Genomic DNA, 27576 nt, shown 5'->3' on the forward strand with positions numbered 1-27576 from the left:
AGCTTGTGACATCTACCTTAATGGAGTTTTCATATGGTCCAAGCTTGACAGCTGTAGTTGATGGAGTCCTTGCTGATGCAGAATCCTCTAGATTGTACTTTTTGAGGAGTTCCTTGAGATACGTGGATTGACAAATAAATGTTCCATCTAACCTTTGATTTACTTTGTAATCCAAGAAAGAACTTCAGCTCTCCCATCATGCTCATTTCAAACTTGTTGTGCATTAACTTAGCAAATCTCTTACAGAGATCATCATTAGTAGACCCAAATATTATATCATCCACATAGACTTGGACTAATATAGTATCATTCTTATGTTTTTTAGAAAAGAGAGTTTTGTCTATGACACCTCTAATAAAGCTATTTTCAATAAGAAATTCAGAGAGAGTGTCATACCATTTTCTTGGAGACTGTTTGAGCCCATAGATAGCCTTGAAAAGAAAGAAGACAAAATCCAAATGATCTGGATCTTCAAAACCAGGAGGTTGCTCTACATATACCTCTTCATCCAGCTTTCCATTCATAAAGGCGCTCTTGACATCCATTTGATAAACTTTAAAGTTTGAGAATGCTGCGAATGCCAGAAATATCCTGATGGCCTCAAGTCTAGCCACTGGAGCATAGGTTTCATCATAATCAATGCCTTCAGCTTGAGAATACCCTTTTGCTACCAGTCTTGCCTTGTTTCTTGTAACCACACCATCTTCATCTAGTTTATTCCTGAATACCCACCTAGTACCAACAGCTTTCTTGTGTGTAGGTCTAGGTACCAGTTTCCAGACTTGTTGACTTTCAAACTGATTGAGTTCATCTTGCATAGCAATCACCCAATCTGGATCAGTTAGTGCTTCTTCAATCTTCTTAGGTTCCATCTCAGAAAGAAATCCTGAGAACAGACACTCATTTTGAGTAGCACGTCTAGTTCTGACTCCAACATCTGGATCACCAATAATCAACTCAAAAAGATGAGCTTTATTCCAGACAGTCTGTCTTGGAAGATTTGATCTTGATGATTCGCCTTGAAATTTATTGGGATGTTGTGTCCTACTAGATGATCCTTCAGCATCTCCCCCTGAGTTGTTGCCATTTTGACTTGAAGATTCTCCGTCAGTAGCAGTGGTATCTCCATTGTTGCCAAAGTTTCCATCACTATTACCTTGAGTATCATCATGATTACCAGGTTCTTCACCAGCAACAACCTCAGGTTCTTGACCATGTTCTGATTCTGAATCTGACATATCATCAAACTTCAGTTTCTCAGAAGGATCTTCAATTTGGATACTAGGGAGTTTAGTGTCATCAAATGTAACATTGATACTTTCAGTTACTTTGTGTTGATCAATGATATACACTCTGTATGATCTTCTTCCATATCCAACAAAAATACCCTCATATGCCTTTGCCTCGAATTTACCACGACGATCATCTCCATCCTTGAGCACGAAGCATCTGGCACCAAATACATGAAAGTATTTGATAGAAGGTTTCTGTTCATTCAAAATCTCATAAGGAGTTTTCATGAAGTCTTTGTAGATTAGAGTTCGATTCTGAGTATAACATGCAGTATTGACAGCTTCAGCCCAAAAGTACATTGGAAGACCTGATTCACTTAACATCGTTCTTGCACCTTCAATCAATGTACGATTCTTCCTTTCTACCACTCCATTTTGCTGAGGGGTTTTAGGAGCTGAAAATTGTCTGGTAATCCCTTTGTCTGTACAGAATCCATTGAGAAGTGAATTCTTGAATTCTGTTCCATTATCTGACCTTATTGCTCTAACAGGGACATTAGAATCTAACTCAATCATCTTGATATGATCAATCACAACTTGTGGTATTTCATCCTTAGAGTGAAGAACTAAAACCGACGTATACTTGGAATAGTCATCAACTATCACAAGACAGTAACACTTCTTTGACATCGAAAGGACATTAACTAGTCCAAATAAATCCATGTGCAATAATTGCAGAACACCAGTTATGGAAGATGTGTCAGTGCCTCTGTGACTTGCTTTCTTTGACTTTCCTTTCTGGCAGGCCTCACATAGTCCTTCTGGAGAGAATTCCAGCTGAGGCAGACCTCTTACCAATTCTCTTTTTACAAGAGAATTCATTTTTTTGAAATTGAGATGAGAAAGTCTCTTGTGCCATAGCCAACTCTCATCTGACGATGCCTTTGCATAGAAACAATTGACTTCAGGATTGCTTCCAGAGTTCATGTCAGCTACGAACAGATTTCCTTTCGGGATTCCCATTAAGGAGGGTTTTTCACTTTTCTTGTGCAGAATCTGACAATTCAGTTTGTCGAATAAAATATTGTAGCCGTTGTCACAGAACTGACTAATGCTAAGCAGATTGTGTTCAAGTCCTTGCACAACATACACATTTTCAATGATAACATTTCCAGCTAGCAAATAGCCATATCCCTCCGTTAAACCTTTGCTGTTATCTCCAAAGGTAACTACTGGGCCAGCTTTCTCAACCACATTTGATAGCAGGGCTCTATCTCCGGTCATATGTCTTGACGATCCGCTGTCAAGAATCCACACTACCAGTTGTACCTGTTAATGCCCTGCAATACAAATGGATTAGACCTTCTTCGGAACCCAAGCTTGGCTGAGTCCGACATACTTGTAAAATTGGCCTTTATCAGGCAAAACAACATTCTTAATTTTAATATTCTCAACGTTCTCAATGACTGAACATTTGACCTTGTGAACAGCCTTGACAAATTTCTGTTTAGGCTTAGGTACAAATGTCTCCTTTCTAGCTTTAGGAGGACTAGCAGTCTTAGACCTATCATGCTTTCTATTATTCACATGCTGACGAGGAGTAGTCTTATCATTAGAAACATGCTTACCATTAAAATAAGCATACATCAGATTAAAAGCACAAGACATACAATCAGGAACACCACATGCTTTATGAGAGGGATTAACAATAGGCAACTTATGCATGGTAGACATGGCATTTGTGTTATCCAACTCATGTGTGTCTGAATTAGTCTCAGTTGCTTTCACAACCTTGACTGGAACTTTTGACACACTTGACTTGGAGACAGCTTTCTCATTAGCATTATCTTCAGCACATATTTCTTCTTGAATAATAAATGAGGTCTCATCAAATGGTTCAGCAATTGATTCTTTATATAGGGGTTCATCAACACCCTTAAGCACATGTGGTACTTCCCTTCCTTTAGCACAGACATGAGGAGGGGAGTTTATGCCTAATTTTCCAATAGCAGCATTGTAATCATAACCTATTCCAGATGTTTGATTAACAGCTTGCTTATTGTAAAACTCTTTGGACTTCGAACAAGAATTAAAGTAAGCTTTAACCTTAGCCTCAAGACCGGTGATCTTGTCTTTGAGAATAGTTTCAAGTTGTCTATAACAGTCAACTCTATTCTCTAGAAAAGATACTTGTTCTTTTAATTTATCTTGATTAATGTGCACAAGTCTTAATTCATTGACCTCTTTCTCAAGGTCTTTGATTTGTTGATTTAACAATTCATTATCACGACGAGCACAATCTAAGGAACCTCCTAGATGATAAACTAATTCAGCATCAGTAAATTTTACCTCTTTTCTTGAAGATGAGGTGTTTGCATCACTAGCCATGAGAGCAAGATTCCCAACTTCTTCATCTTCACTGTCAGTATCATCCCAGCTTCTTCCCTTTGCCAGGTAAGCCCTTTCAGATTTACTCTTCTGATTAGAATCGTAAGAGTTCTTCCTAACTTGTTTTGGCTTCCTGCATTCTGTGGCAAAGTGTCCCAACTCATTGCAGTTGAAGCATCGAATGGTGCTTTGATCAACCATCCCTGTTTTATACCCACCACTGCTGGTGTTAGAGGATGAAGATCCACCTTTCTGGAATCTGTTGTAGTTGGACTTGTACTTGAACTTGGGATTCCTTTTGAATCTGACATTTGAGAATCTCTTGACAATAAGGGCCATTGACTCATCCTCCAATTGCTCCAGTTCTTCCAAGGAATAATAATCATCTCCTGATTGATTTGTAGTAGGAGGATCAAATTCTGCTACTATCACATTTTCTTCAACCTTGGAAGACTGTACCATTCTTTCGGACTGTTGAGATTATTGTTGATGTTCATCAGCTACTAGAGCAGTAGACGTGCTGACCACTCTTCCTTTCCCGTAAACTTCCTTCTGCTGAATCTGCTCCAACTCATAAGTCTTTAACACACCATAGAGCCTTTCCAAAGAAATCTCACTCAGATCTCTTGCTTCTCTTATGGCAGTGATTCTATGTTCGAGATGAGTTGGCAGTGTTAAAAGGAACTTTTTGTTGACCTCCCTGATGGAATAGTATTTACCATTAATGTTCAGGTTGTTGATCAATGCATTGTACCTCTCAAACACTTCAGTGATTCCTTCTCCTGAATTGGATTTAAAGTATTCATACTCAGAGGTTAGGATTTCTAACTTGTTCTCCCTAACTTCCTCTGTGCCTTCATTAATAACCTCAATAGTTTCCCAGATATGTTTGGAATCTTTACAATTCATCACATGTCTATTCATCAAGGGATTAAGGGAATCTACTAAAATCAATTGAAGGCTAGCATCCAGGGAGGCTTCTTCTATTTCAGCAGGAGAGAAATCCTCAGGATCTTTCACATAAGTTCTTGCTTTGGTGATCACCACATCATTTTCTATTACCTCTGGTTCAATAACCATAGGAATTTTTGGACCCTTCTTTAACACTTGCAGATATTTGGGATTAGCAACTTGTAAAAACAGTAGCATCTTCTTCTTCCACATAACATAATTTTCTTTATCGAAAAGTGGAATTTTAACGGTTCCAACTTTTTGTGTAGTCATTATGAATTTTTTGAGTGAATAAAAAATTCAAGGAGTGAAAGAAACACAAAAGTCTAGGATCTAGATTTGTACGTTAATCAGAAGGCTCTGATACCAATTGTTAGGTCCCAATATGTTTGTAGAAGGGGGGTTGAATACAAACTATACCGTTTAATCGAATAAAATGCGGAATAAGAATTGAAACAAAATTCAAGTTAAATAAAACTTTTATTAAACTTGAAATGAGTTACAACAACGGTATCTGTTACAAGGAATTAATCTCAAATTAATTATAACAAATTTAGAATAAATTCGACATGAACTTTTTCTATTTTTGCAATAATTAGAATCAAATGCTAAAAGCGATTTGAGATTAAGTTCTAGGGATTTTGATCCGCTAGATAGTTACAATAACTGCTAGAAATAAATGCTCTGAGGATTTTACAATAATTTCTCTGCTTCTGTTTGTTTTGTGTTCTTCAATGGTTGGCTGTGTATTCAAGTATGTTTAATGAATGTCTTCTGCTTCTTTTATCATAACAGTCGAAATGGAAATGAACTGCAATGACAATCGGTAGGACTATTCTTTTGAACTAACAAGACTTTCGGTAGGACAATCAACTGTACTGGCATGACTTTCGGTATGACTATTGATTGTCATACCGATTGTCATATTAGTACAATCAAATTGTCTTGCTGAAATTAATAACAGATTTTTAATCTAATAAAAAATTTAACAAGACAATTAAATAAATTATCATGACTTTCGGTATGACTATTGATTGTCATACCGATTGTCATACTAATACAATTAGTTTGTCTTGTTTGAATTTAAATAGATTTTAAACCAATTAGAATCCTGAAAATCCTTAATATTAATTCTGAATTAATTAATCAATTAATTCAATTAATCAATAAATTAATCTTTGCAGATATAATTTATTTTCTTAACTAAATTATATGACTTAATTAATTAATAGAGAATTAATACTAATCTTGAGCAGCATCCATTCTTCTGAATATCTTCTGAAAATCACTGAAATTATGAATCAATTTCACCACTTCAATGTTGACACTCGATGTACTGTCTGGTTCATGAGTGACTAACTTCCGTGACGTTTCTTCATGTCTTGACTTTGATACTCTGACTTTCTTCAGACTAAATCCTTGTAACTAATTGATACCCTGACAAGATCTCTGTCACTTGATTAAATCCACAATCTTGATTTATATCACTGAGGCTTGATCAATTTCTTGAGCTTCTTCCAGTGAATTAAGTCTTCAAGTCTGTAGATGAATAATATTCCTTAACCCTTTGACAGATGTTACTTTGTGAGATCTCTCTGACGACAGATCCACTATTTACTTATTACATTCTTATTTGAGTTGAGTTAAATCCTCGAATAAACAAATAGGCTATGACATATGCCTTTCATAGCTATTGTAACATTTCAAGAGAGATGTTACAATAGGCCACAAATCTCTTAACTAATGTAACGCTCCTTGTAACACTTGCATTATGTAGCCCACTTATGGCGTAGTGTGAAGCCGAGTATTTCTCACCAAACACATGCAAAGATATGTTGTTGAATACAATAAACTCTGCAGAAAGGGAGTGTCAAAAGCTTAAAATCAACATTGATGATACAAAAACCATAGGCTACTTCACGTGTGGAGATATAAGCTGTACTGAGAATAATTATCCTGCCTATTTCAGCATGTACTATGGTGTAAAATGCAAAATTTGCGACAAGCTCCTGAACAGAAGAGCTTACCTTATTCCTACTGAAGTTGGAGGACAAGGTGGAGTTTTTGTTCCGCAGACTGCATCATTTTTTATAACATACGATTTACAAGTAATTCCTAATATTCCGTCTTCAGTCCTTGCATTATTGAAAAGTTCTGCACCTACAGATCTTGAAATAATTGAAGAGAAGATTTTTTAATTCTCGTTCCAGTGACGTCAATTCATTTACTTCTCAAATTTCGTAATAAATTAAATTTCGTCACATTCCTCGTCAATATTCTTTTCATGTTTTTGACAGATACATGATTTGCTGAAGCACTCAATTATGTCGCAGACTCCTTTAACACGTATGCTTTTGGGAAATAACAATGATATTGTAAATAGATCAGTTCAATCTAAAAACCAGTGTACAGAAGGTATCATTAGCTTCTTCTCTTGTATTCTGCATAAGTGCATCATTAGCGTCGAGAAGATGACAATAAAAGTGTGGGTGCAAAGGTCGAATAACAAGATATTGTTGGCTCATTGTTCAGAAGATTTCATCGACTTTCTATTCAATAGGCTTATTCTTCCTTTGAGAAGAGTTATTATAGCCTGCTTAAAAAAGAACATGCTCCGGCACTTTGTGTAGAAAATATACATCAGAGTGTATCAAATCTGAATGTTGGCGAATTGGTCAAATCCCAAAAAATGAAAAATATTCTACTCTATCCTCAGCTGTCTATGGTTTATCCACTCTCCAACCAATATTTTCTTTTTAAAGGAGAAAGAATTCAGAAATTATTTTGGTCTTTAAAAGTTTGTTATGGACCAAAATTCTACTGTAAGATTAGTTAATCTTCCCATACTAATAGAGAACTGAAAATTGTAAGCCCAGTGGGTAAAGAAGGATTTTTTAAGAAGGGCAACAAAGTTTACGGTGACAGATGACTTGGTAGTGACTCCATTGCTTTCAATGCCTTGTGTGAAATATATGAAAAGTCGGAAAGTTTCCCCAAGTGATATTGAAGAACAGGTGATCGACATAGGCAGGGAAGAGGTAACAAGTCCAGGAAAAACTTTATTTTCTAATTGTGTACCCTATACATGAAATGCTTAACAGTCAGTTTACAAAAATATTTTTGTAGGTATTTAACTTGTTGAGAGAATCACAGATTTCAACTTCAGTTTTAACCAATGGCTTCAAGCATTTGTTACTGACCAATCCATGCACAGAGAGAGATAGTAGTCCAAAGGCATTTATTACCAAGCAATCCGGGCACGGAGAAAGTAGTCCCAAGGTATAGAAATAAAAGAAAGGTATGTGCAAAAGTGCATGCATTTCTACAAATGTATCATTATTCTCATAGTAGTGTTTGTTCTTGGTTTCTTAGCCGAAGATATAAAGAAAATATTTGGTTTCGTATTTTCCCACATTTTAATTTTGTTACTAAAGATCATAAGTCTACTAATTTTTTCCTTTCTAGCAAAGTAATGCTACTGATTCTTATTCCTTTTTCTTTTGCTAGATAAGCTAATGATTTTTTGATGATATACTTAACCTATGGATTATTTTTCGTCTAAGATATTTTAACTGCTAATTTGAGCATCTACAATAGTGCAAAAATGCAAAAATTGTTCCGGACGAATCCACTTCTAAGCGGGTAAAGGGTCCAAACGCCGGGAGTTCTTTAACCATAAAACATACTTTAGTTCTGTTACAACTTTACAACAATTTAAAGGTCAAGGAGGTGAGTTTTTTTACCGGAATCTTCTTAGAAATGGGAAGATTAGTATAGGTGGCTAGTGAACCATTTCTCCTGTCAGATGGAAATTGGAATGACTCTTCCCAGTATCTTTTAAGTTTTTATCCAGCCTGAATCATTTTTATAACTTACTATATAAATGTAATCCAGTTAAGTCACTCCATCTCTTTGTTTATTGATTTTGGAGTACTAGGAGAGAAACTTTTGATATTGTTTGAAGAGAAATTTGATATTAGTTAAAATAGAGCCTTTTAACATTGGATACAATGACATAATTACTTGCTAAAAAATTTGTAAAGATAAAAACTGGAAATCCGCCAATCTGTCTTATATTGTTGCCTTTTTCTGTGATTGATGGATACTTGATAGAAAAGAGTTTGTAGCGGGCACATAAGCATTTGCAATTGGAAATCTGAGAAAAACTATGTCAAATAGCAAGATACACCTCAAACAAGCTGTTACTGCAAATTATAAAGAAACCACATGCATCCAGTGGGTTCAACATTAAAATTAACAGCTTTATCCTCAGTTATCTCTTCATAACAAAAATCTTCAACTACTGAATATGCTTGCATCCCTTTCGGCACTGCCCCTTCATTTCTCTACCTTTGGTTTCTTCAATAATCTCTCTGTCTTTGGCTTGCGCTGTATCAAGTGCTTTAGGCCATTTGTTAAAACTGAAGTAGATGCCAGAGATGCCCTCAGTAAAATTACAGCCTAGGAAATTAAATGAAAAATGCCATTTGTCATTGGAAAAAAGGCTATTTGATATTACATAAAAATTGGAAGGAAAAAAAAAGAAAAGAAAATCATTACCTCTCTCATGCCTACGTCAATGACATGTTCCTCGGTATCAATTGGAGAAATGTTCATACTCTTCAGATGTTTGATGCAAGACACTGAGGATAACGGAGTGACTACCAAGTCATCTGTCAACATAAACATTGTTGGCCCAGAAAATACCCCATCATATGATGGACTTTCTAATTTCAACTCATGAGTTGCAGATGCAGAATCTTTGGTCAAATATGGGACGTCATAAAAGCCCTAGAGGAGTATAAGTTTTATGAATATGGAATTTCTGAATTCTTTCTTCCTTAATAGGGAATAGTTGGTTGAAACACTTGTGCAACATTGGCAACTGAGGGCAAAGTAGCATATCTCTCATTTCTTTTGATTTGAAGTATTCTCCAACATTCAAATTCGATACACTCTGGTATACATTCTCTACATAAAGTGCTGGAGCGTCGTAATCACACAACAGACCTAAAACTCTTCCCAGAGGAACAGTTAAAAGGCTGAAAATGATGTCTACAAAATCTTTTGAGCTAAAAGCCCACAATATCATGTCACTTGACTTCTTCACCAACACTTTCAAAGTCATATTCTTAACGCTGACCATGCCATCAGTACTCACCAGATGATTAATAGTTTGAATTAATTTGTCTCTCATAATAAAATTTTTACCGAAAAATAAAGCTGTTAAGGGAGTCTTGGACATAAAGGAGTACTTCAACAAATTATGAATCTGAATGTGAAAACACAACAATAAATACTCGATGAAAGCTAATACATTTTCACAAAAGATTTGAAACAAAATTTATATATGTACCTCAGTGAAACCAATATTGAAAGTCTTCTCTTCAAATGCTCCAAAATCTGTAAACCCAGAGTTGTATAATATTGCGAAGGTTGATGTTGGAATATTAGGTTTTACACATAAATCATCTGTTATAATAAGGGTTAATTGCAATGTGCAACCCTTTGGTTTGGTCCATTATCAGTTTGGTATCTATACTTTGCATATTTGCACTTCGCACTCGGGACATATTAGTGCGCTGCATATTGCACTCAGTTGACCAACTTCCGTTAAAAATCAACGTTACCTCCTTAACGGCAGGGTTATATTTGTCTTTTTGCAATCCTTTGTAAATGAATAGTCATCCATTATACTATTATTTTCTATTTTACTATTATTTCCCGGTTTATTTCACTATTATTTCCTTAATCAAACAAACAACCCCTAATTTATCATGCCAATTGAAACCAAACAAAGTGAAACCCTAAATCTGTAAATTAGCTTAGTTTTTCTCCATTAATCTGAGAGCAATGAGAGGCCGATTAAGATGTGTTTTGGATGTTGATCATGTAACCCTTCAAAAATCGACGAAGGAAGCCGGTTGTAGTGATGAAGGTCCTGTTCTTGTCGATTATGGTCTTCCGGATGGGAAAGAGGTCCCCGATTACGAAAGTCAATATCTTTCTCTATGTTGTTCTTGTTTGAACCTTGCATGTGTATGTCTACGTAGTTGTTCAAGTAAAACCTTATTTGTGATCTGTTCGTGTTTGTCTGTTGTGTGACTTGTTATAATTCTTGTTATATTTATAATTTGTCAGTTGTGTGATAATTGTTGTCAAGTTTATGTATTGTAAATTGTTGGAATGGGTTTTTTTTATGCAGTGTATAGTCCTTACTTCTCAATTAAACTTCGATATGGTGGCAAATTCAACTGTGACTTCACCTCATACTGTGGTGGGAAGATAGCATATTTTGATATGTGTTCTGTAGAAAAATTAGATTTAACTGAAATGGAAGCCATGTATTGTGAAATTGGATTGAATAGTTTAGACATGGATTTGTGGTACACTTATGATGAGTTGGATATGTCAGTTGATGGTATAATTCCTCTTGAGACTAATAAAGACCTGGAACATATAATTCAACTAGTGGAGTCTAATTACAATTTGGTAAGGTTATATACAACCCCTAATGGTCCATGCTCTGAAGATGAAAATATGATGGATTTCTCCTTCACTCAAATGGCTGTTGATGATAGAATTAAAAGGGTAGAAGACATCAGAGTTGAAGTAGAGGGAAATTTGAATGAATTACTAGAAGATGCTTTAAATTATATAGAAGAGGAATGTAAAGATATAGATGCTTCCAGCTTTCATGGAGACACCTACAATTTGGACTCAAGTGATGCTGCTTGTCCCAAGCCTAAGAAGAGAGTGAAGAGAGTGCCACCACCAAATCCCCCTTACAGGACAAGAAGAAGAGGAAGATACTCTATGTTGGGGGGTTTGTTTAAGAACACAGAAGATACACCTGTGATAATTGATGAAGATAATGGTGTTAACAATCCAGGGAAGAAAAAGGTTGACATAGGGAAGGGCAAAAAATTGTTGATCATGACAGTCCAGTGAAAATGGGGCAAAATGACAAGCAGAAAACATAGGTGGAAATGGTGACTGATATGGTTCAAAATGTGGAACAAGGTAAGGAGGAGTTGCATCCAACAGATGAAGACATGTTTGACAAGGATGAATGTGAAGGTGATGGAGGTGAGGGGGTAACCAATGAAGGTGAGGCTGTTCTCAGTGAAGGTGATGAAGTGGTAAATGAAGGTGGAGATGGAAATTATGAGAGTGAATCTGAGGAAAGTGAGTATGATAGTAGTGAGGAAAGGATGGCCATTTTATTTTGTGATGAGCAAGACATAAAGTATCCAGAATTTAATGAAGTGACTGACATGGAAGATCCTAAGTTTGAGTTGGGGATGTTGTTTAGTAGTGGGAAAATTTTTAGAGAGGCTGTGAGAAAGCATGCAATTGCACACCAGAGAGGAATTAGACTGAAGAAAAACCTTTCTGATAAAATAAAGTGGGTGTGTGTAGATGGGTGCCAATGGAAGTGTTATAGTATTAAACAACAAAGATCTACTAATATCCAAATAAGGACTTTGTACAATAAACACACATGTAACCTTACTTGGGTTCAGAAGCAAGTCAATTCTACTTGGATAGCAAGAGCTTATGAAAATGAAGTGAGGATGAACCCTACTTGGCCAACAACAGCATTTCATGCTAAGGTGGTGAATGACTTACAATGCCACATTTCAGAGCATATGGCTTATAGAGCTTTGAGAAAAGCAAAAGAAGCAATAATTGGAAAACATGAAGATGAATTCAAAATGTTATCTCACTATGCTAATGATGTGAAGAAGGTCATGCCAACTTCCACTGTCAAGTTGATGACAGAAGCAGCAGAGATGGGTGTTGATGGCAGAAGATTTTTAAGACTGTATATGTGTTTGGGGCCTTTAAAAGAAGGTTTTCTTCATGGGTGTAGACCTTTGATTGGTCTAGATGGGTGTCACCTAACTGGTCCCTTTGAAGGCATATTACTAACTACAGTAGGAACAGATCCATATGAAGGGATGTATCTCATTGCCCGGGCACAAGTTGAAGCAGAGAATACATCAAACTGGAATTGGTTCTTGAGACTGTTGAAGGCAGATTTGATGATTGAAAATACTGGAACTTACACTTTCATCTCAGATAGGCAAAAGGTACAACTTACTTTGTTCATGTTTGTCTTTTTTTCTTTTATGTGTTCACTTCTTTACACAATAATCTGTTAAATTATAGGGTCTTGTAAATGCTCTTGAAAGGCATTTTCCAGAATCAGAGCATAGATTCTGTGTAATGCACCCTTACAACAACATGAAGAGTTTATGCAAGGGACTTGGCATTTCAAAGACAATGTGGTTAGCTGCAAGGTCAACCACATATTACTTCTTCAAAATGAACATGGAATCCATCAAAAAGGTTATTCTAAGTTTTTCTATTTTTTTCTATTTTTTCTAATTTGGTCCCAGTTAGACTTAGAATTTTTTGTAAATTTTTCTAATTTGGTCTCAGTTAGACTTAGATTTATTTGTAATTTTTTCTAATAATGGCAGATGAGCAAGACCTGTTTTGATTGGTTAGAAGCCAAGCCTAGGTCCCAATGGTCTAGGTCTGGTTTTAGAGATGTTTGTAAATCAGATGTCTTTGTCAACAATAATTGTGAGAGTTTCAACAATGCAATCAAGAAATACAGGGATAATGAGATTGTAACAATGTTCAAGAATATCCATAAGACATGTATGCAGAGGATACAACAAAGGAAAGCATCCATGGAAAAGAAGAAGACCAGGTTCTGTACCAAGGCCTTAAAAAAGATAAATTTGTAAGTTTCCCCTCATTTTGAAAGTCAGTTTATGTGCTAAATGCTATTATTTTGCCTAGACAGTGTTGTATAACATATAATAATGTCACTTAGGGCAATTAAACTGGCTGCTAAAGCAAGTCCAGTTTGGAATGGTGGAGATAAGTATCATGTTACCATGTCAGCAGGAGGGCATGAGGTAGTGGTAGATTTGAAGGAGAGAAGTTGTGCTTGTAGAAAATGGCAATTGACAGGAATACCTTGCTTCCATGCTGTGGCCTACATACACTTTCAGAAATTGGACCCTCATGATTTCATTCATCCATGCTATAGCAAGGAGACATACATGCATGTTTATAGCCACATTTTGGAGCCAATAAGTGGGGAGCCTTATTGGGAAGTAACTGAAGCTGAGGAACCATTGCCTCCATTGAAGAAAACAGCACCTGATAGGCCGAAAAAAGTTAGGGAGAAAAAAAATGATGCTCCTCTAACTAGAGCCAATAATCCTACTATGCTTAAAAGACAAGGAACAAGTCTAAGATGCTCACACTGTGGCCAGTGGTAGCACAATGTCAGAAGTTGCCCAAGAAAGGTGTGATTTCATAATTTCATATTTATCATTCATAAGGTGTTCCTATTTCATATGTTTACAATAACATATTGTTTGATATTTGATTTGCAGAAACCTGAAGAAGAGCATGGTGAAGAAGCACTAAAGTGGGAACCTACAATTCCAAGGTGCTCATATTGCAAACAGAAAGGCCACAACTTAAGGTCTTGCACCTCTAGGGTGAGTGAACTCTACATTTTGCTCCATCAACTTGAGTTTAGTTTTTTTTGTAACTTTTGTAAAAAATGTGTAGAAAGTTGACCTTAAAACCAAGACCAAAGAAAATAATGCAGAAGATTAAAGAGTGTTCAAGGAGAAATTGTCTAATCTTCAAAAAGCTCAAACAGAAATGTGTGCTAAAGCATCTGCACCAAGGAGGGCTTATGACAATACCAAGAATACCAAGTCTCGTGGAGGAATTGTGAAGCCCTTCAAACCACCAGCACAGGCAGGACCATCAGGGTGGAATGTGTGGACAGAGATGGTGATCAATTCATAACACTAAAACAACTGCAATCTGCACTAATGTAGAAGAAAAGTATGTTGGGAAAAAGGAAGAACAAAGCTACTTAAGTGACTTGCTTGCTGCTAGACATTTAGAACATCATATCCGTGTGTGCCAAACTATTTTTGTGAATTTATGGTGACTTCCTCTGGCAACACTGATATAATGTTGTGTTGTCTTATTTTGTGGTAAACTTCTTTTGGTAATCATGCTTATGTGTAAGTGAACTAGGTTTATGACAGTTTGGAACTAAGGTTATGGCAATTTGGAACTTATTTTGCGTGTTATGTTTTGGTTTGCTCAAGTTAAAGTACAACTTTCAATTGTTCATAAACATCCAACTACAATTTAGCAACCCCGATTTTATTACAATCTACCAAATTCAGATACACTTAATGCAACAACATCCAACTACATAAAATTAAACTAAACTAAATGCAACAGCCACCAACTATACTAAATGCAACAGCTAAAAAAAAGAGATGTTAGAGATGTTTTATGGCCCATGAATTATTACACCTCTTCTACCACTTATGTCTTGCAAATCCAGTAGAGTAAGATCACCATCCATGTCACAACCAACAAAGTTAGTGTGACTTTGCTACTTGATTTTTCATCTGGCATCATTCTTTGCCCATCAACTTCATTCAAACAAGCTACATTGCTCCTAACTTCAGCTTCACTTTGAAGGCTTCCAAGATAGTTAATCCTCCGCAAAAGCCCATAAATGATGATTCTTGAACGCTCACACAACGGTGCATCCAACCACTGAAAATGACGACATCGGTCGCACGATATAAAACGTCGACCGACATTTAAGTTTGTCCAAGCAGTTTTGACAATAAGCCATGCTCCACATACACACCTTTCACTCATTTTTATTCAACAAATTAGTTATATGGGCATATACATATAACATACAACTTAACTTATATAAGGAGGGAGAAGGAGGATATGACCGTTGGGCACTTTACAATTTTAAGGACAATTTTACTCTTCCCTACATCCAAACTAACGGCACAATCTAACGGAACACTGACGGAAGGGTGCAATATGCAGCGCACTAATATGTCCCGGGTGCGAAGTGCAAATATGCAAAGTATAAATACCAAACTGATAATGGACCAAACCAAAGGGTTGCACGTTGCAATTAACCCTTATAATAAATGTTGCCGTTGTTGAAACAAAAACTCCTTCTTGAGATCCACCAATCCTTTCACGTAGTGTCATCCCCGAATAGCAAACTCTTCTGTTCAAAAACTTAGAGCCCTTTTTACATTTTACATCCTCGTAAAAGCTCAAATAACCAGAACAGTTGAAATTCTCACAAATATAATACCCGAATGTAGTATCATCAATGTTAATTTTTAGATTACGACGACACTCAGCTTCCACTGGTTTTCTTGTTCTCAGCAATATATCTTTGCATGCTTTTGTTGCAAAATACTTTGATTCAAGATTTGATACGCTTCTATAAAGATTGATGAAGCTTCCATTTACCGGTGGCTGTAAAGAATCAGACTGGCTAGACAAGAGTCTAGCAATAGTCCCCATTGGCATCACGAGGAAGCTAAACAAAATATTAACAAAATCACTGTTGGCTTCAGCAAATAATACTCTTTCCTCCTGTTTATGGACCAACACTTTGATGGGAATTTGAATATTTGAGGGAGCCATTTCATAGATCAGAGTTTGAGTTTTAGCACTGATGCGCCAAGGCAGCGTCCCCCGGAATATATAACAAGTGTCATGAGATGTGAAGAGTTTTTTTGGAACTAAGCCTTTGATGACGCTTAGAATCCCCAAATTCTCTGTACTGTACTTGCATGTAAACTGCATTTAATTCATCGTAAAAGGCTTTTAAATCTACGAGTTCCAATCACAACATTTAATTATTGTTACATTTAGTTTTTATTAAAGGAACAACACAATAGTTATCTCTTTGTGATGTTATTGAAGAAATTACCTATTTTGTTTAGTCAATTTTTTTTTTAGGAATTTGAACTTTCCCTTAAATAAGTTTTTATTGCAAATTCCAAGTTAATTAAAAAATAAGTGTTTGGTGAGTAAAATTCTTTTTTACTACAAGTTTCAAGTTAATTAAGAAATCTTTGTTTGGTGAGCACAGTTGGATTATTTAAGTGATTAAGAATTTATTATGTACTAGTTAATAACCCGTGTCAAGCACGGACCCGAAATTAAAAATAACAGTATCACATTATTATTTGCATAAAACTGAAACTCATAATTCGTGCAAAATACAGATCTAAATATAATATATAAAATGTTTTTAAAATATGTAGTTAAAAAAATCGAAGTTAAGTGTAACTCTAAAATTTTACCGTATAGTTCGAGTTATGCATGCGCCTAATTATTTACTTATATAAATCTGACATATTAACTTATTAATACGATTATTTTAAAGTAAACCGATGCTTGGATGTTCAACAACAAATAAAAATTATGGAAAATAAAATTTACAGAGAGTAAAAGTTAAGTTTTGTCAGTTGAGATGTTGAGATTTTATTACATAAAATTTTAAAAATAGTTGTATAATTTTCAAATGAGTACCCAGGTTTGGGACCTAAACATGGTTTCGCTTATTAGTATAAATAGTTGACAACCCGTGCGAAACACGGGACCGAAACTAAAAATTTCGAATTAATATTTGTAGATAATTATTCATAATCCGTGTGAAACACAAATTAAAATTAATATATTAATATCAAATATTAAACTGGTACTTGTAAAAAATAGTTATGTAGTTAAAAAGAATCGAATCACTTATAAAATTTTCCAATATAATTGTAGTTTTGCATTGTTTTACTTGATATAAAAAAAATCTAACATATTAGTTTTATTTTTGTGAAACTAATTGTATCCCTATCTTATGAACAAATATTTGTTCTTTAGACAATTTAATATTAATTAATATAATTTGATAATTATCTTATAATTAACTTTTTCAATATAGTTTATTTAATATTACTTAATTATCGATAAAACATAATTTACAAATTAAAAGTAAATAGATATTATTAAACTTAATTTAATATTACTAAATATAATCTAAATACAGGCCATAAATTTGTTACTGTTAAAATACATTTTTTTAATTTAAAGTATATAAACGTTGTGATGGACAGTAACAAATACGATCGTTAAATCAATAATTATCAGTTTATAAGTTAATAAATGTTACTAAAGTCATTTGCTATTACTTAATTATTTTTAAAATAATACTACAGAAAATAAAGTTTACAGAGAATAGAAGTCAATTCGTATTAATAGTTTACTCTGTAGTTAGTAATTTTTCAAAATAAAAGTAAATATATGTTATTTTACTTAATTTAACGTAATTTAATAGTTTTTTAATATAATTTATAAATAAATAAAAAGTTTACAGAGAATATAAGTCAATTCGTGTTAGTAGTTTGTAGTTTTTCTAAAATTAAAAATAAATATAAGTTATTTTACTTAATTTAACGTAACTTAATAAATTTTTAATATAATTTACAAATCTTTTAAAAAATATTTTTATTTTATAAATTAAAAAAACGATTGGATGAACACTAACGAAAAAGAAAATAAAATTTATAAAGAATAGAAGTCGAGTTGTGTTTAAAACAAAGTTGATAGAGAATAGAAGTCAACTTATGTCAGGTAAGTACCAAAATTTGGTATTTTGGTATTTTGGTACTTTTAGCACCAAATTATACATTTTCTCTTATTAATAAAGAGTATAGATTGTTTTAGGTATTTGGTTCAATTATCACTTAATCCGAGAATTTCTTAAGAGATTGAATAGTTGAAAGAGTATAGTTATCCATCTTTACGGTCATCCTTTAATTTGTATTTGGAGATTGAATAGTGGGAGATTGTTGGCGGAAATTCTGTAATTTTTGAAGCCAATAACATAATCTTTACTCGGAGATTAAGGTCCTGTTTGGAGTGCGAGAAAAAGTGCGGAAAAAGTGTGATATTGTAATTTTTTTAATCTATGAATATTTTGAGATATAATATATAAAAATAATGTTTTTGAGAAAGTTTGATGGTGAAACTGATAACTATTTTTTATAAAAGCTGAAAACAGCACATGCTTTTGCTAACAGAACTTTTAGACTAAAAGCGTTTTTCCAGACAACAGATTTTAGAATTTACCAAATATCTTTCTGACAGAAAAAAATTGTTGTAACTATCTGCAACAGAAATACCAAACGGAGCCTAAATAGTTCAAAATCACAGCTGAACCAAAAGTGGGTTGGGGCCTGGGGTGTTTGAGAGCCCGGATCTTCGAAAAATTAGTATAATTTATTTTTTACCCTCTATTATATTGTATTTGTTAGTGATTTTTTATCTCACCACCTTGTCAAAATTAAGAAGAAATTTACCTAGAAAAAGGAAGTATTAAATAAAAACAAATTATAAATTGTAAAACTTAATTACATTTTTAAGAAAAATTATTAAACAATAGTAAATTATTATAGTACATACACGGTTTATGTTAAAAATTCGAGTCCCGGTAATTTTCAGGGCATTGCGCGGCATCTGGTTGGAACTGATCGAAATATAGCAACTATTGAACAATATAATTCATCCTTATTCCTCAAGAATATATGGAAATAGGTGACTAGGAATGCGTGAAAAGTTATATTTTGACAAACAATATAGAAATACCTAATTAAAACTAAGTTCCAAAGTCTTACTCTCAAACACTCCAAAATTTGGGATGCCAACTTTTAGATCATTGCAGTAAACACATATGCAGCCTTCATAACCATGATCCAGTAAAAAAATTCTCCCTGCAGTAATTTTTCATCTTTTTCTGTGCAAAGTTGACGAAAATAAATAATACATTAAATACATACATGGTCATAAATAACTTATCAATTCCCAATTTCACATACACTCCTTCACTGTTTGTAAATATTTCTTTGATTTTATTTTTATTAAGACATTTTTACTTTTATACATATATTAATATTTTAATATACTTTTTGTGATTAGTTAAAAATATAATTTTTAAATAATATTTTATAAATTAAAATATACACATATTGTCTATTTTATTTAAAAAATACAAATAATATTTTTAATTATTCAATCAAAAAATATTAAAATACGTGCAAAAATCAAAACTCATATAAAAAAATGTTTTATTTTTATGTACCCAAGGTAGATAAATGGTTAGTTAAATTATCATTATCTAAATATACCTAATAGTTAAAATATTTAATATATATTTATATAATTTTAATAAGACACTTAATATGTGTTAAAAATATATAACTTATATGTATAATAAAATTTTACATTTATATTTATATTATATTTTAATATATTAGATTAGATTTATTAATATTTTTATAAATATGTAATGTTTCTTAAAATAATTAATAGAATTGGTCCAATATAAAATCATATTTTAACACTTAATATAACATAAAGTTAAAATATTAAATATGAAATAAAAAATTTAACACATATATATATATATTATAAATATAATATGAATATATGTTTATATTGATGTGCAAAATTAGGTTAAAATAAGGTAAAAAATTGACATAAAACCGTTGATATTTTAGCTAATGGCTACAGATCAACAAACAGATAACAGATATAGAAATGGAATACAGATATCTAAATTTTTTGCTAAAATATATCATGGTTGGAGTAGTATATTTTTTAGCTAATATGTATAAAACTATGCCACCTAGACTTTTTAGCTAACAATAGTGGTGATGGTTGGAGATGCTCTAACATAATGTTCTCTTTTTATTTTTTAAAAATATAACATATCACTTCAAATCATTTTTAAATATTATTTAATTCTTAATAAAAAAATTAAAATCTAATATAATAAACTATGTTTTAATTATATATTTTAGAATTTATATAAGTAATGTTTTTTAATTTTATTTTTTTCTATTTTTTAATATGTTACATATTTATAATTGTAATATTTCTTTATTTATAATATTTACTTAAAATATTTACATAAATATGAAAATATAAAGATATTTTTATTGAATATCTTTTTGTTAAATACATGTTTTATTTTCAGTTGTATTGATTAAAATTAACTTAAATTTATTTTAATTGTATATTTAAAATTAATAAAAAATATTTTGAATATATGTAACACCTATATAGTACAAATCCTTAAGTAAAATTTTAGATAATTATTTTTTAGCTAACAGATTTGCATGTTACCCTTATATATGTTCTTAATGTTTACAAGATTAGAAAGTTGTTATTTAATGCTGGCATGGTTATAACTTATAACTGAGGGATACTCCATTTAGCACCACCCGTAATAACAAAGACAACTTTACATACATCTCAAATTCAAAAACCTAGTGCTGAAAAAAGAAGAAGCATATCTGCATTTTATGGAAAAACACAGACCCTTCACAAATGAAGGTTCAATATCATTGTTGTTGATCTTAAGCTTCTGACACTAAGTTTTGAGGAGTTTCTAGTAAAAGGCAACATACTAACATCTTCACATGGTTGTGTTGTAAAATACTTGATTTCAAGATTTGCAATGCTTCTATATGCATAGAGTCTTGCCAGATGCCACAGTTGGAACTTGGCAATGTCAAGATGGAAAAGAATATCCACAAAGTCACTATCTGCAATATGGATCAACACTTTCAAACCAATTTCAATACATGAGACACCAATCTTTTTAACCGTCATTTCTGTCATCAATTTAAGTAATTATAACAAATTCTATTTAAGACCTCATACAGAAATGTAGATTTGAAGGTTTCATATTGAACTTGCAAAAGCATATGATGATTGATGACTATAATTTCTATTTTCCAAAAGAACATTTTTATAGTTTAAATAAGAACATAGAAACCAGATACAACGGCATAAAAAGACTAATTCCATCAACTCGTACTAATACGTAAACTTTCATTAAGAAAAGGCCCAGAATTACTTACCAACAGAATAAACAATGGCAAAGAATATCAACTTGACGAATGTTTTTACTAACAAGTACTGTGCAATATTAAGCCTGTTCCAACTAGCAAGTACATTATTAAAAAAAACCTCATTCGTCCAGTTTTGTCAACATTAAACCAATGTCCATCTTCTTGATAGCAATTTTCAGGTATTGAGTATGCTCTACTCCCTTTTGGGGCTGCCTCCCAGGCTCTGTATCAAGTGCTGTAGGTTATTCATTATAGATGAAGCTGATAACAGTAATCCCCTCAGTGAGTTATTAGCCTGCATTTTATTAAACTAGACATTTGTCAACTCATATCAAGCCAAATTACTCTAAAATTAAGCAATTTTCCTGTTTCTGACTTTATTACCTCTTCCGGGCTACCTCGAGATCCTCAGCACCACTTGGCTTCCTCACTAATTTCTTCGTGTCTGGCTTGGTCCGTATCAAATGCTTGAGGCTATTGGTTAAAACTGAAGTTGACATGAGTGCTTCCCTCAATAAGGTAAATGCCTGCAATATGTATTTCAAACAAACCATAATTATAACACATAATATAAGGTACATAGCACTACAATTAAGCTTCTTCTTTTTTATTTAATTGGGATTCCTCACCTCTTTCCTACCTATGTGGATCACCTGTTCCTCAATATCACTTGGAGAAACATTTGAACTCTGGATATATTTGACATAAGACATTGATGATAATGGAGTCACTACCAAGTCATCTGTCACCATAAACTTTGTAGGCCGCCTTAAAATCCCCCATTCATCCACCGGACTTACTAAATTTAATTCACAATGTGAACCAGCATATTTGGTAGTCAACTGGTAGAAGAAAAATTTCCCATATGCAACTTTAGAGGAACAGTAAAATTTATGAATGCTATTTTCTTTAAAATGGAACTGTTGTTTGAGAAATAGATTAAACATAGACAATTGAGGGAAAAGTAAAATATCTTCCATTTTTTGCGATTCGATGTATTCACCAACATTCAAATTTGATACACTTTGATGTATATTTTTTGCACAAAGTGCTGGACTGTTATCGCTTTCCAACATGCTAATAACATTTCCTAATGGAAGGGTGAGCAAGTTGAATAGGAAGTTTATGAAATCTTCTGAACACTGAGCTAACAATATCTTGCTACTCGATTTCTGCACCAGCACTTTAACCGTCATCTTCTGGAGGTTACTAGAAATCTTGTGCAGAATAAAACAGAAGAAGCTAATGATGCCCTCTGTACTCATCTTGCATTTAACAGGTTGAACTGATTTGTTGATCATAATTTCCTTATTGCAAAAAAACATTCTAGTTAAAGGAGTCTTCGACAGGATTGAGTATCTAAGCAAATCTATTATCTGTCACAAGAAGGATTAATATTGATTAGAAGAGCAATGTGTGGAATGTAAATAACATTTATAAAATTTTAATAGAAAAAATTACCTCAATGGATCCAATATTAAAAGTCTTCTCTTCAAGTACTCCAAAATCTGTAATTCCAGAACTTTTAAATGATCCAAAAACTGATGACGGAATATTAGGAATTACATTTAAATCATCTGTTATCACGAAGCATGCATTCGTGGGAACAAAGACCCCTTGTCGACCTTATCGGAATAAAATGTGCTTTTCTGTTTAAATAATTGCAGCAGTTTTTGCATAGTACACCACGGTAGGTGCTCAAATAGGAAGGGGAATTATTTTTTGTACAGTCCATATCCTCGCACGTATAATAATCGACGGACTTATTATCATCAATGTTGATTTTAAGCTTTTGACACTCCCTTTCTGCTGAGTTTCTTGTATTTAACAACATATCTTTGCATGCTTCAGATGCAAAATACTCTGCTTCAAGATTTTCTATGCTTTTATATAAATTGTTGAAGCTTCCGATGGTTGGTTGTTCCGCAGAATTAGGATGTTTGGACAAGAGTCTAACAATAGTCCCCATTGGCATTGTGAGGAAGCTAAACAGAATGTCAACAAAATCACTGTTTGCCTCAGCAAATATCACTCTTTTCTCTTCTTTATGGATCAACACTTTCAATGGAATTTGAATATTTGAGGAAGCCATTTTGTTGTTTATAACAGAATATGCTCTGTTTTTACTGTGGAAGGTTGGGTTCCTAGAACTCTATGTATAAGTTTATTAAGAATTGAGATGAAGCATTTGATAGACCGTCCACATTTCTAGGAACATTGATTTCCAAGAGTTTATGATGTACACTACAAGAAGTCTCTAACCACCTATGACCAAGGACGTGGCATTTGAGCCTTTTCACTTCCACGGTAAAAAATATTACTGTAATAATATACCCTTCGTGAAATGTAAAGGAATTCAACTTTTTTTTTATTTTTCAAAAAAAAAATAACAACATTTTCAGTCGTATTTTCTTGCAAATTATGGAACCTTCAACTCAAAAGCGATAGATGAATTTGAATAAGGACTACATAAGCCCAACACCAGTACAGGGCAACAACCCAATTTCAATAATGGATGAGTGTACCACTTTACATCTCTATAATTTAATTATTTCACACTTTTTTTGTCGAATTAGACAATTTTTATAACATATAGACCACGGTTGAATATAATCATTAGGAGATTTTATTTATTTTTTTGTTTGTAAAAAAATTTCGTACCTTACCGATCATTAGTACATCGATTGTTACCGTGATCAAATTGTGTCTTTTAATTTGTAAGTAACTATTTTTCTCTCCATATTCATGTGAGAGTTTTGTTTTTCTCTCCATATTCGTAAGAGATTAAGTACATTGTGGGAGTTTTAGGTCGTGATCATTATGTGAATGAAGAAGATATTGGGCAAAATATGGCGAGTCTAGTAATTGCAGAGGAGGAAAATGAAGTTTTTGTGTTAAAAGGGGACATTGACGAGAGCGTGAACAGACATGAACTCTGTATTGTACGGAGATTGCTTACAGGAAAAAAGTGTCAATACAAAAGCTATGAAGTCTAAAATCGCGAGGAGACCTATGATGGGAATAAATGTTAAGAATATTCAATCTGGCATATATCTATTTCAATTCTATAGGAAAGAAGATATGCAATAGGTAGAAAAAAGAGGGTCTTGGTCCTTTGATAATACAATGTTAGCCTTGGAGAAGGTAGCAGCAGGTGAAAATCCAGCACAAATAAAACCCTGATTCGATTCCTGAACATATGGATTCAGCTATACAACCTCCCAGTGGAGTACATGATGGAAGCGGTGGGCAAGCAGTTTGGAAATTTCTTTGGAGCCTCGAGTACGACACAGAAAATAATACATCAATTTGGAGGGATTGTATGGGGGTGATAATTAGAATTGTTGTACGAAAGCCACTGAAGAGGAATAAGAAAATAGTCAAGAAGGATAGGAAAGTAGTTGTAGTTATAGTTGAGTGCAAATATGAAATATTGGGGGAGTTCTTTTTTTTTATGCGTTAGTCATACAGATAGATTTTCCAGGAGCCACAATGATAGAGGAGATGAAGAGGTGGTGAAAGATTGGGGAAGATGGCTCAAAGCACCGCTGCACAGGGTGGCAAGGTAATCTCAGAGCAAATGGCTAAGGGAGGAGAATGATGACATATGTGAGGCTAGGATTGATAGAGACAATAACCAACAGAGCTTTTCGAGGGAAAAGTTTTCGAAAAAAGGAAAGGAGATAAATGTGGCGAGTGATTTTAGAATGGGGGTTGTAACAGATCACCGAGATGAAAGCAAAAAATCAATGATATTAAATGGAGCTAATTTAAAGGGATTTACAACTACATCTAATCTTTTGTATGAGCAGATTGAGGATGAGAATGAGAGCCTTAAGTTTGAGGAACGAAAATGTAGGAGAGGCATAGAGAATGAGTTGGGCCATATGAAAGTGGATTTGGGCCACCATTTAAATATTTTTCAGAAAGAAAAGAACTGTACATACAATGGTATTTTTAATGGGGATTTATTAGTATCTACGAACAAGAGTCCGGCTGAGCTTGCAAGGCAAGCCAACCATCATAAATGAATGCCATAGGATGGAACTGTCGAGGTGTGGACTCATTTCGTACAATTTGTGTGTTGAAGGAGATAATAAAATTTCATAAGCCTGATCTCTTATTTTTGTCTGAAACTTTAGATGATAGTAATAAAATTGAAGCTATTGCTTCAAAATTAGGTTATGCCAAGTTTTTTCAATTGATAAATAGGGTAGAGGAGTAAGATTGGCATGGAAGCATAATATGATACGTAATATGTTAGATTCGTCTCAAAATTATATTGACATCATAATAACATAAAGTAATAGAAGAGATTAGCGCCTGACATGTATCTACGATTTCCTTAAAAGGGAAAGAAGACAAGCTTTCAGAGATTTTCTTTGTAATCTCGCCTCCAATTCGTAACTTCCTTGGTGTATATTTGGGGACTTCAATGATCTCATGTATAGCAGTGACAAGAAAGGGAAAAACAAGCATCCTCAATATTTGCTGGACAGGATTAGGAATGTTGTTGAGGACAGTTACTTGATTCAGTTAGAGCTTAAAGGTGGTAATTTCACTTGGGAAGAGAGTAGAGGGATAACTAGTCGGGTTCATGAAAGATTAGGTAGGTGCTTTGCTAATAATATGTGGTGGGGAAATTTTTTGTTATATAACTTAACGGTTTTTCATGTGATAAAGTCGGACCATGACCCTATCAAGCATGAGTTGTTCACCACGTCTATCTCTAAGAAGCAATTTCATTTTATATTTGAGAATACATGGCTAAAGAAGGATAATTTCCATGATGAGGTAGCTGAATATTGGAAAAATCTGCCAGCAATACACCTGTTACCAAAACTTCTAGCAATCTCAAAATATGTGGCGAAGTGGGGAAGGAAGTTTTTCAATATGTTTAGGGAGAAAGTTTGAAGCAGAAGAGGGTTATTGATGAGTTTAAAAACAGATAGGATGATGACGGAATCCAAATGTACTACGAGGGGAAGGAAAAACTGAATGAGATCTTAATTCAGCGAACAGGATGCGGAAAATCCTCCCAAGTGTCATATCGAAAGAGCTGTCAGTTTTTGTTCCTGGTCGTGATGTTAGATATATTTGAGATGTCATGTCTAATATATTTCATGTTTAGTTTTCAGATTTTCACAAACAAGAAATATTAGTACTTACTGGAATCAGTACTTACTGGAAGTCAGAACTTAAGGATATCATAACTTAGGTTATCAGAAGATAAATATCAGAAGATAGATATCAGAACTTAAGTACGAGATGACTTATAGTTAAGGAAGGAAGCTGATTTACAGGAAAAAAGATCGAGACTAATATAAAAGAAGATATGCATGGAAAGAGTTAGAGCACTAAAAGAATTGTATAAGATATCTGATTGATATATTTTAGGAGACAGAATAATATTCCATATCAATTAGAAGTTATCTTGTAACTGTGTACTATATAAACACAGACATAGGTTTACACTATATGTGTTATCATTATCGAGAAGATCATACATTGTAACCTAACAGCTCTCGTGATATTTGTTCATCACTGAGAGAGAACAGTTCCATTGGAACAGAGTTTATTATATTGCATATATCTGTTTACTGTTACTTCTGTTCGAAATCGATTTGATTGTATTAAACAATGTATTCAACCCCCTTCTACAGTGTTGTGTGACCTAACAATTGGTATCAGAGCCTATCTGTTAACACATATACAGTTGTAAATTATAAATAAATTTGAAAAAAGAATAAAGACCCAAAACAATCATGTCTGAAGAAGCAGAAAATCCAACCAAGCCCACCAAAACTGAAGAAACTCAAAATATCTCATCTATTGCCAAAGATGCAAAGGTAAGGCATTTGCTGCATAGTGCCATTGATAATGTCATGTCAAACAGGGTAATTCATTGCAAGACTGCAAAGGAGATATGAGATGCTTTGGAGACAAGATGTCAGGGAACTGATGCAATCAAGAAGAACAGGAGGACTATACTCACTCAAGAGTATGAGCACTTTGACTCAAAAGGTGATGAGTCATTAACTGACTTATATGACAGGTTTGTCAAACTCTTGAATGATCTGTCACTGGTGGACAAGAAATATGATCTTGAAGATTCAAATCTAAAATTCCTTTTAGCTCTTCCTGAAAGTTGGGATTTGAAGTCTACTACTATAAGAGACAACTATGCTCTTGATGAAATTTAT

The 27576-nt window shown here is 33.6% G+C and overlaps 3 protein-coding genes across 3 annotated transcripts; 1 reads left to right on the forward strand and 2 right to left on the reverse strand.

Annotated features, from left to right (window-relative positions):
* The first annotated feature begins 11560 nt into the window (after positions 1-11560).
* Positions 11561-14222, forward strand: LOC141689744 (uncharacterized). The gene is made up of 6 exons (XM_074494119.1): positions 11561-12667; positions 12747-12926; positions 13061-13329; positions 13423-13771; positions 13994-14101; positions 14175-14222. Exons 1-6 carry the CDS (start codon positions 11561-11563, stop codon positions 14220-14222), a joined length of 2061 nt encoding a protein of 686 aa, XP_074350220.1.
* Positions 14223-15437: 1215 nt separating this feature from the next.
* LOC141689750 (uncharacterized) lies at positions 15438-16103 on the reverse strand. The gene has a single exon (XM_074494132.1). It carries the CDS (start codon positions 16101-16103, stop codon positions 15438-15440), a length of 666 nt encoding a protein of 221 aa, XP_074350233.1.
* A 70-nt stretch (positions 16104-16173) lies between these two features.
* LOC141689758 (uncharacterized) lies at positions 16174-23465 on the reverse strand. Its single transcript, XM_074494145.1, has 7 exons — positions 23102-23465; positions 22835-22914; positions 22003-22749; positions 21758-21900; positions 21383-21456; positions 20927-21133; positions 16174-16292 (listed from the first exon to the last, which is right to left on the reverse strand). Exons 1-7 carry the CDS (start codon positions 23463-23465, stop codon positions 16174-16176), a joined length of 1734 nt encoding a protein of 577 aa, XP_074350246.1.
* Between the last annotated feature and the right edge of the window lie 4111 nt (positions 23466-27576).

The sequence above is a fragment of the Apium graveolens genome, chromosome 2 (assembly GCF_009905375.1).
Source record: "Apium graveolens cultivar Ventura chromosome 2, ASM990537v1, whole genome shotgun sequence".
NCBI lineage: Eukaryota > Viridiplantae > Streptophyta > Magnoliopsida > Apiales > Apiaceae > Apium > Apium graveolens.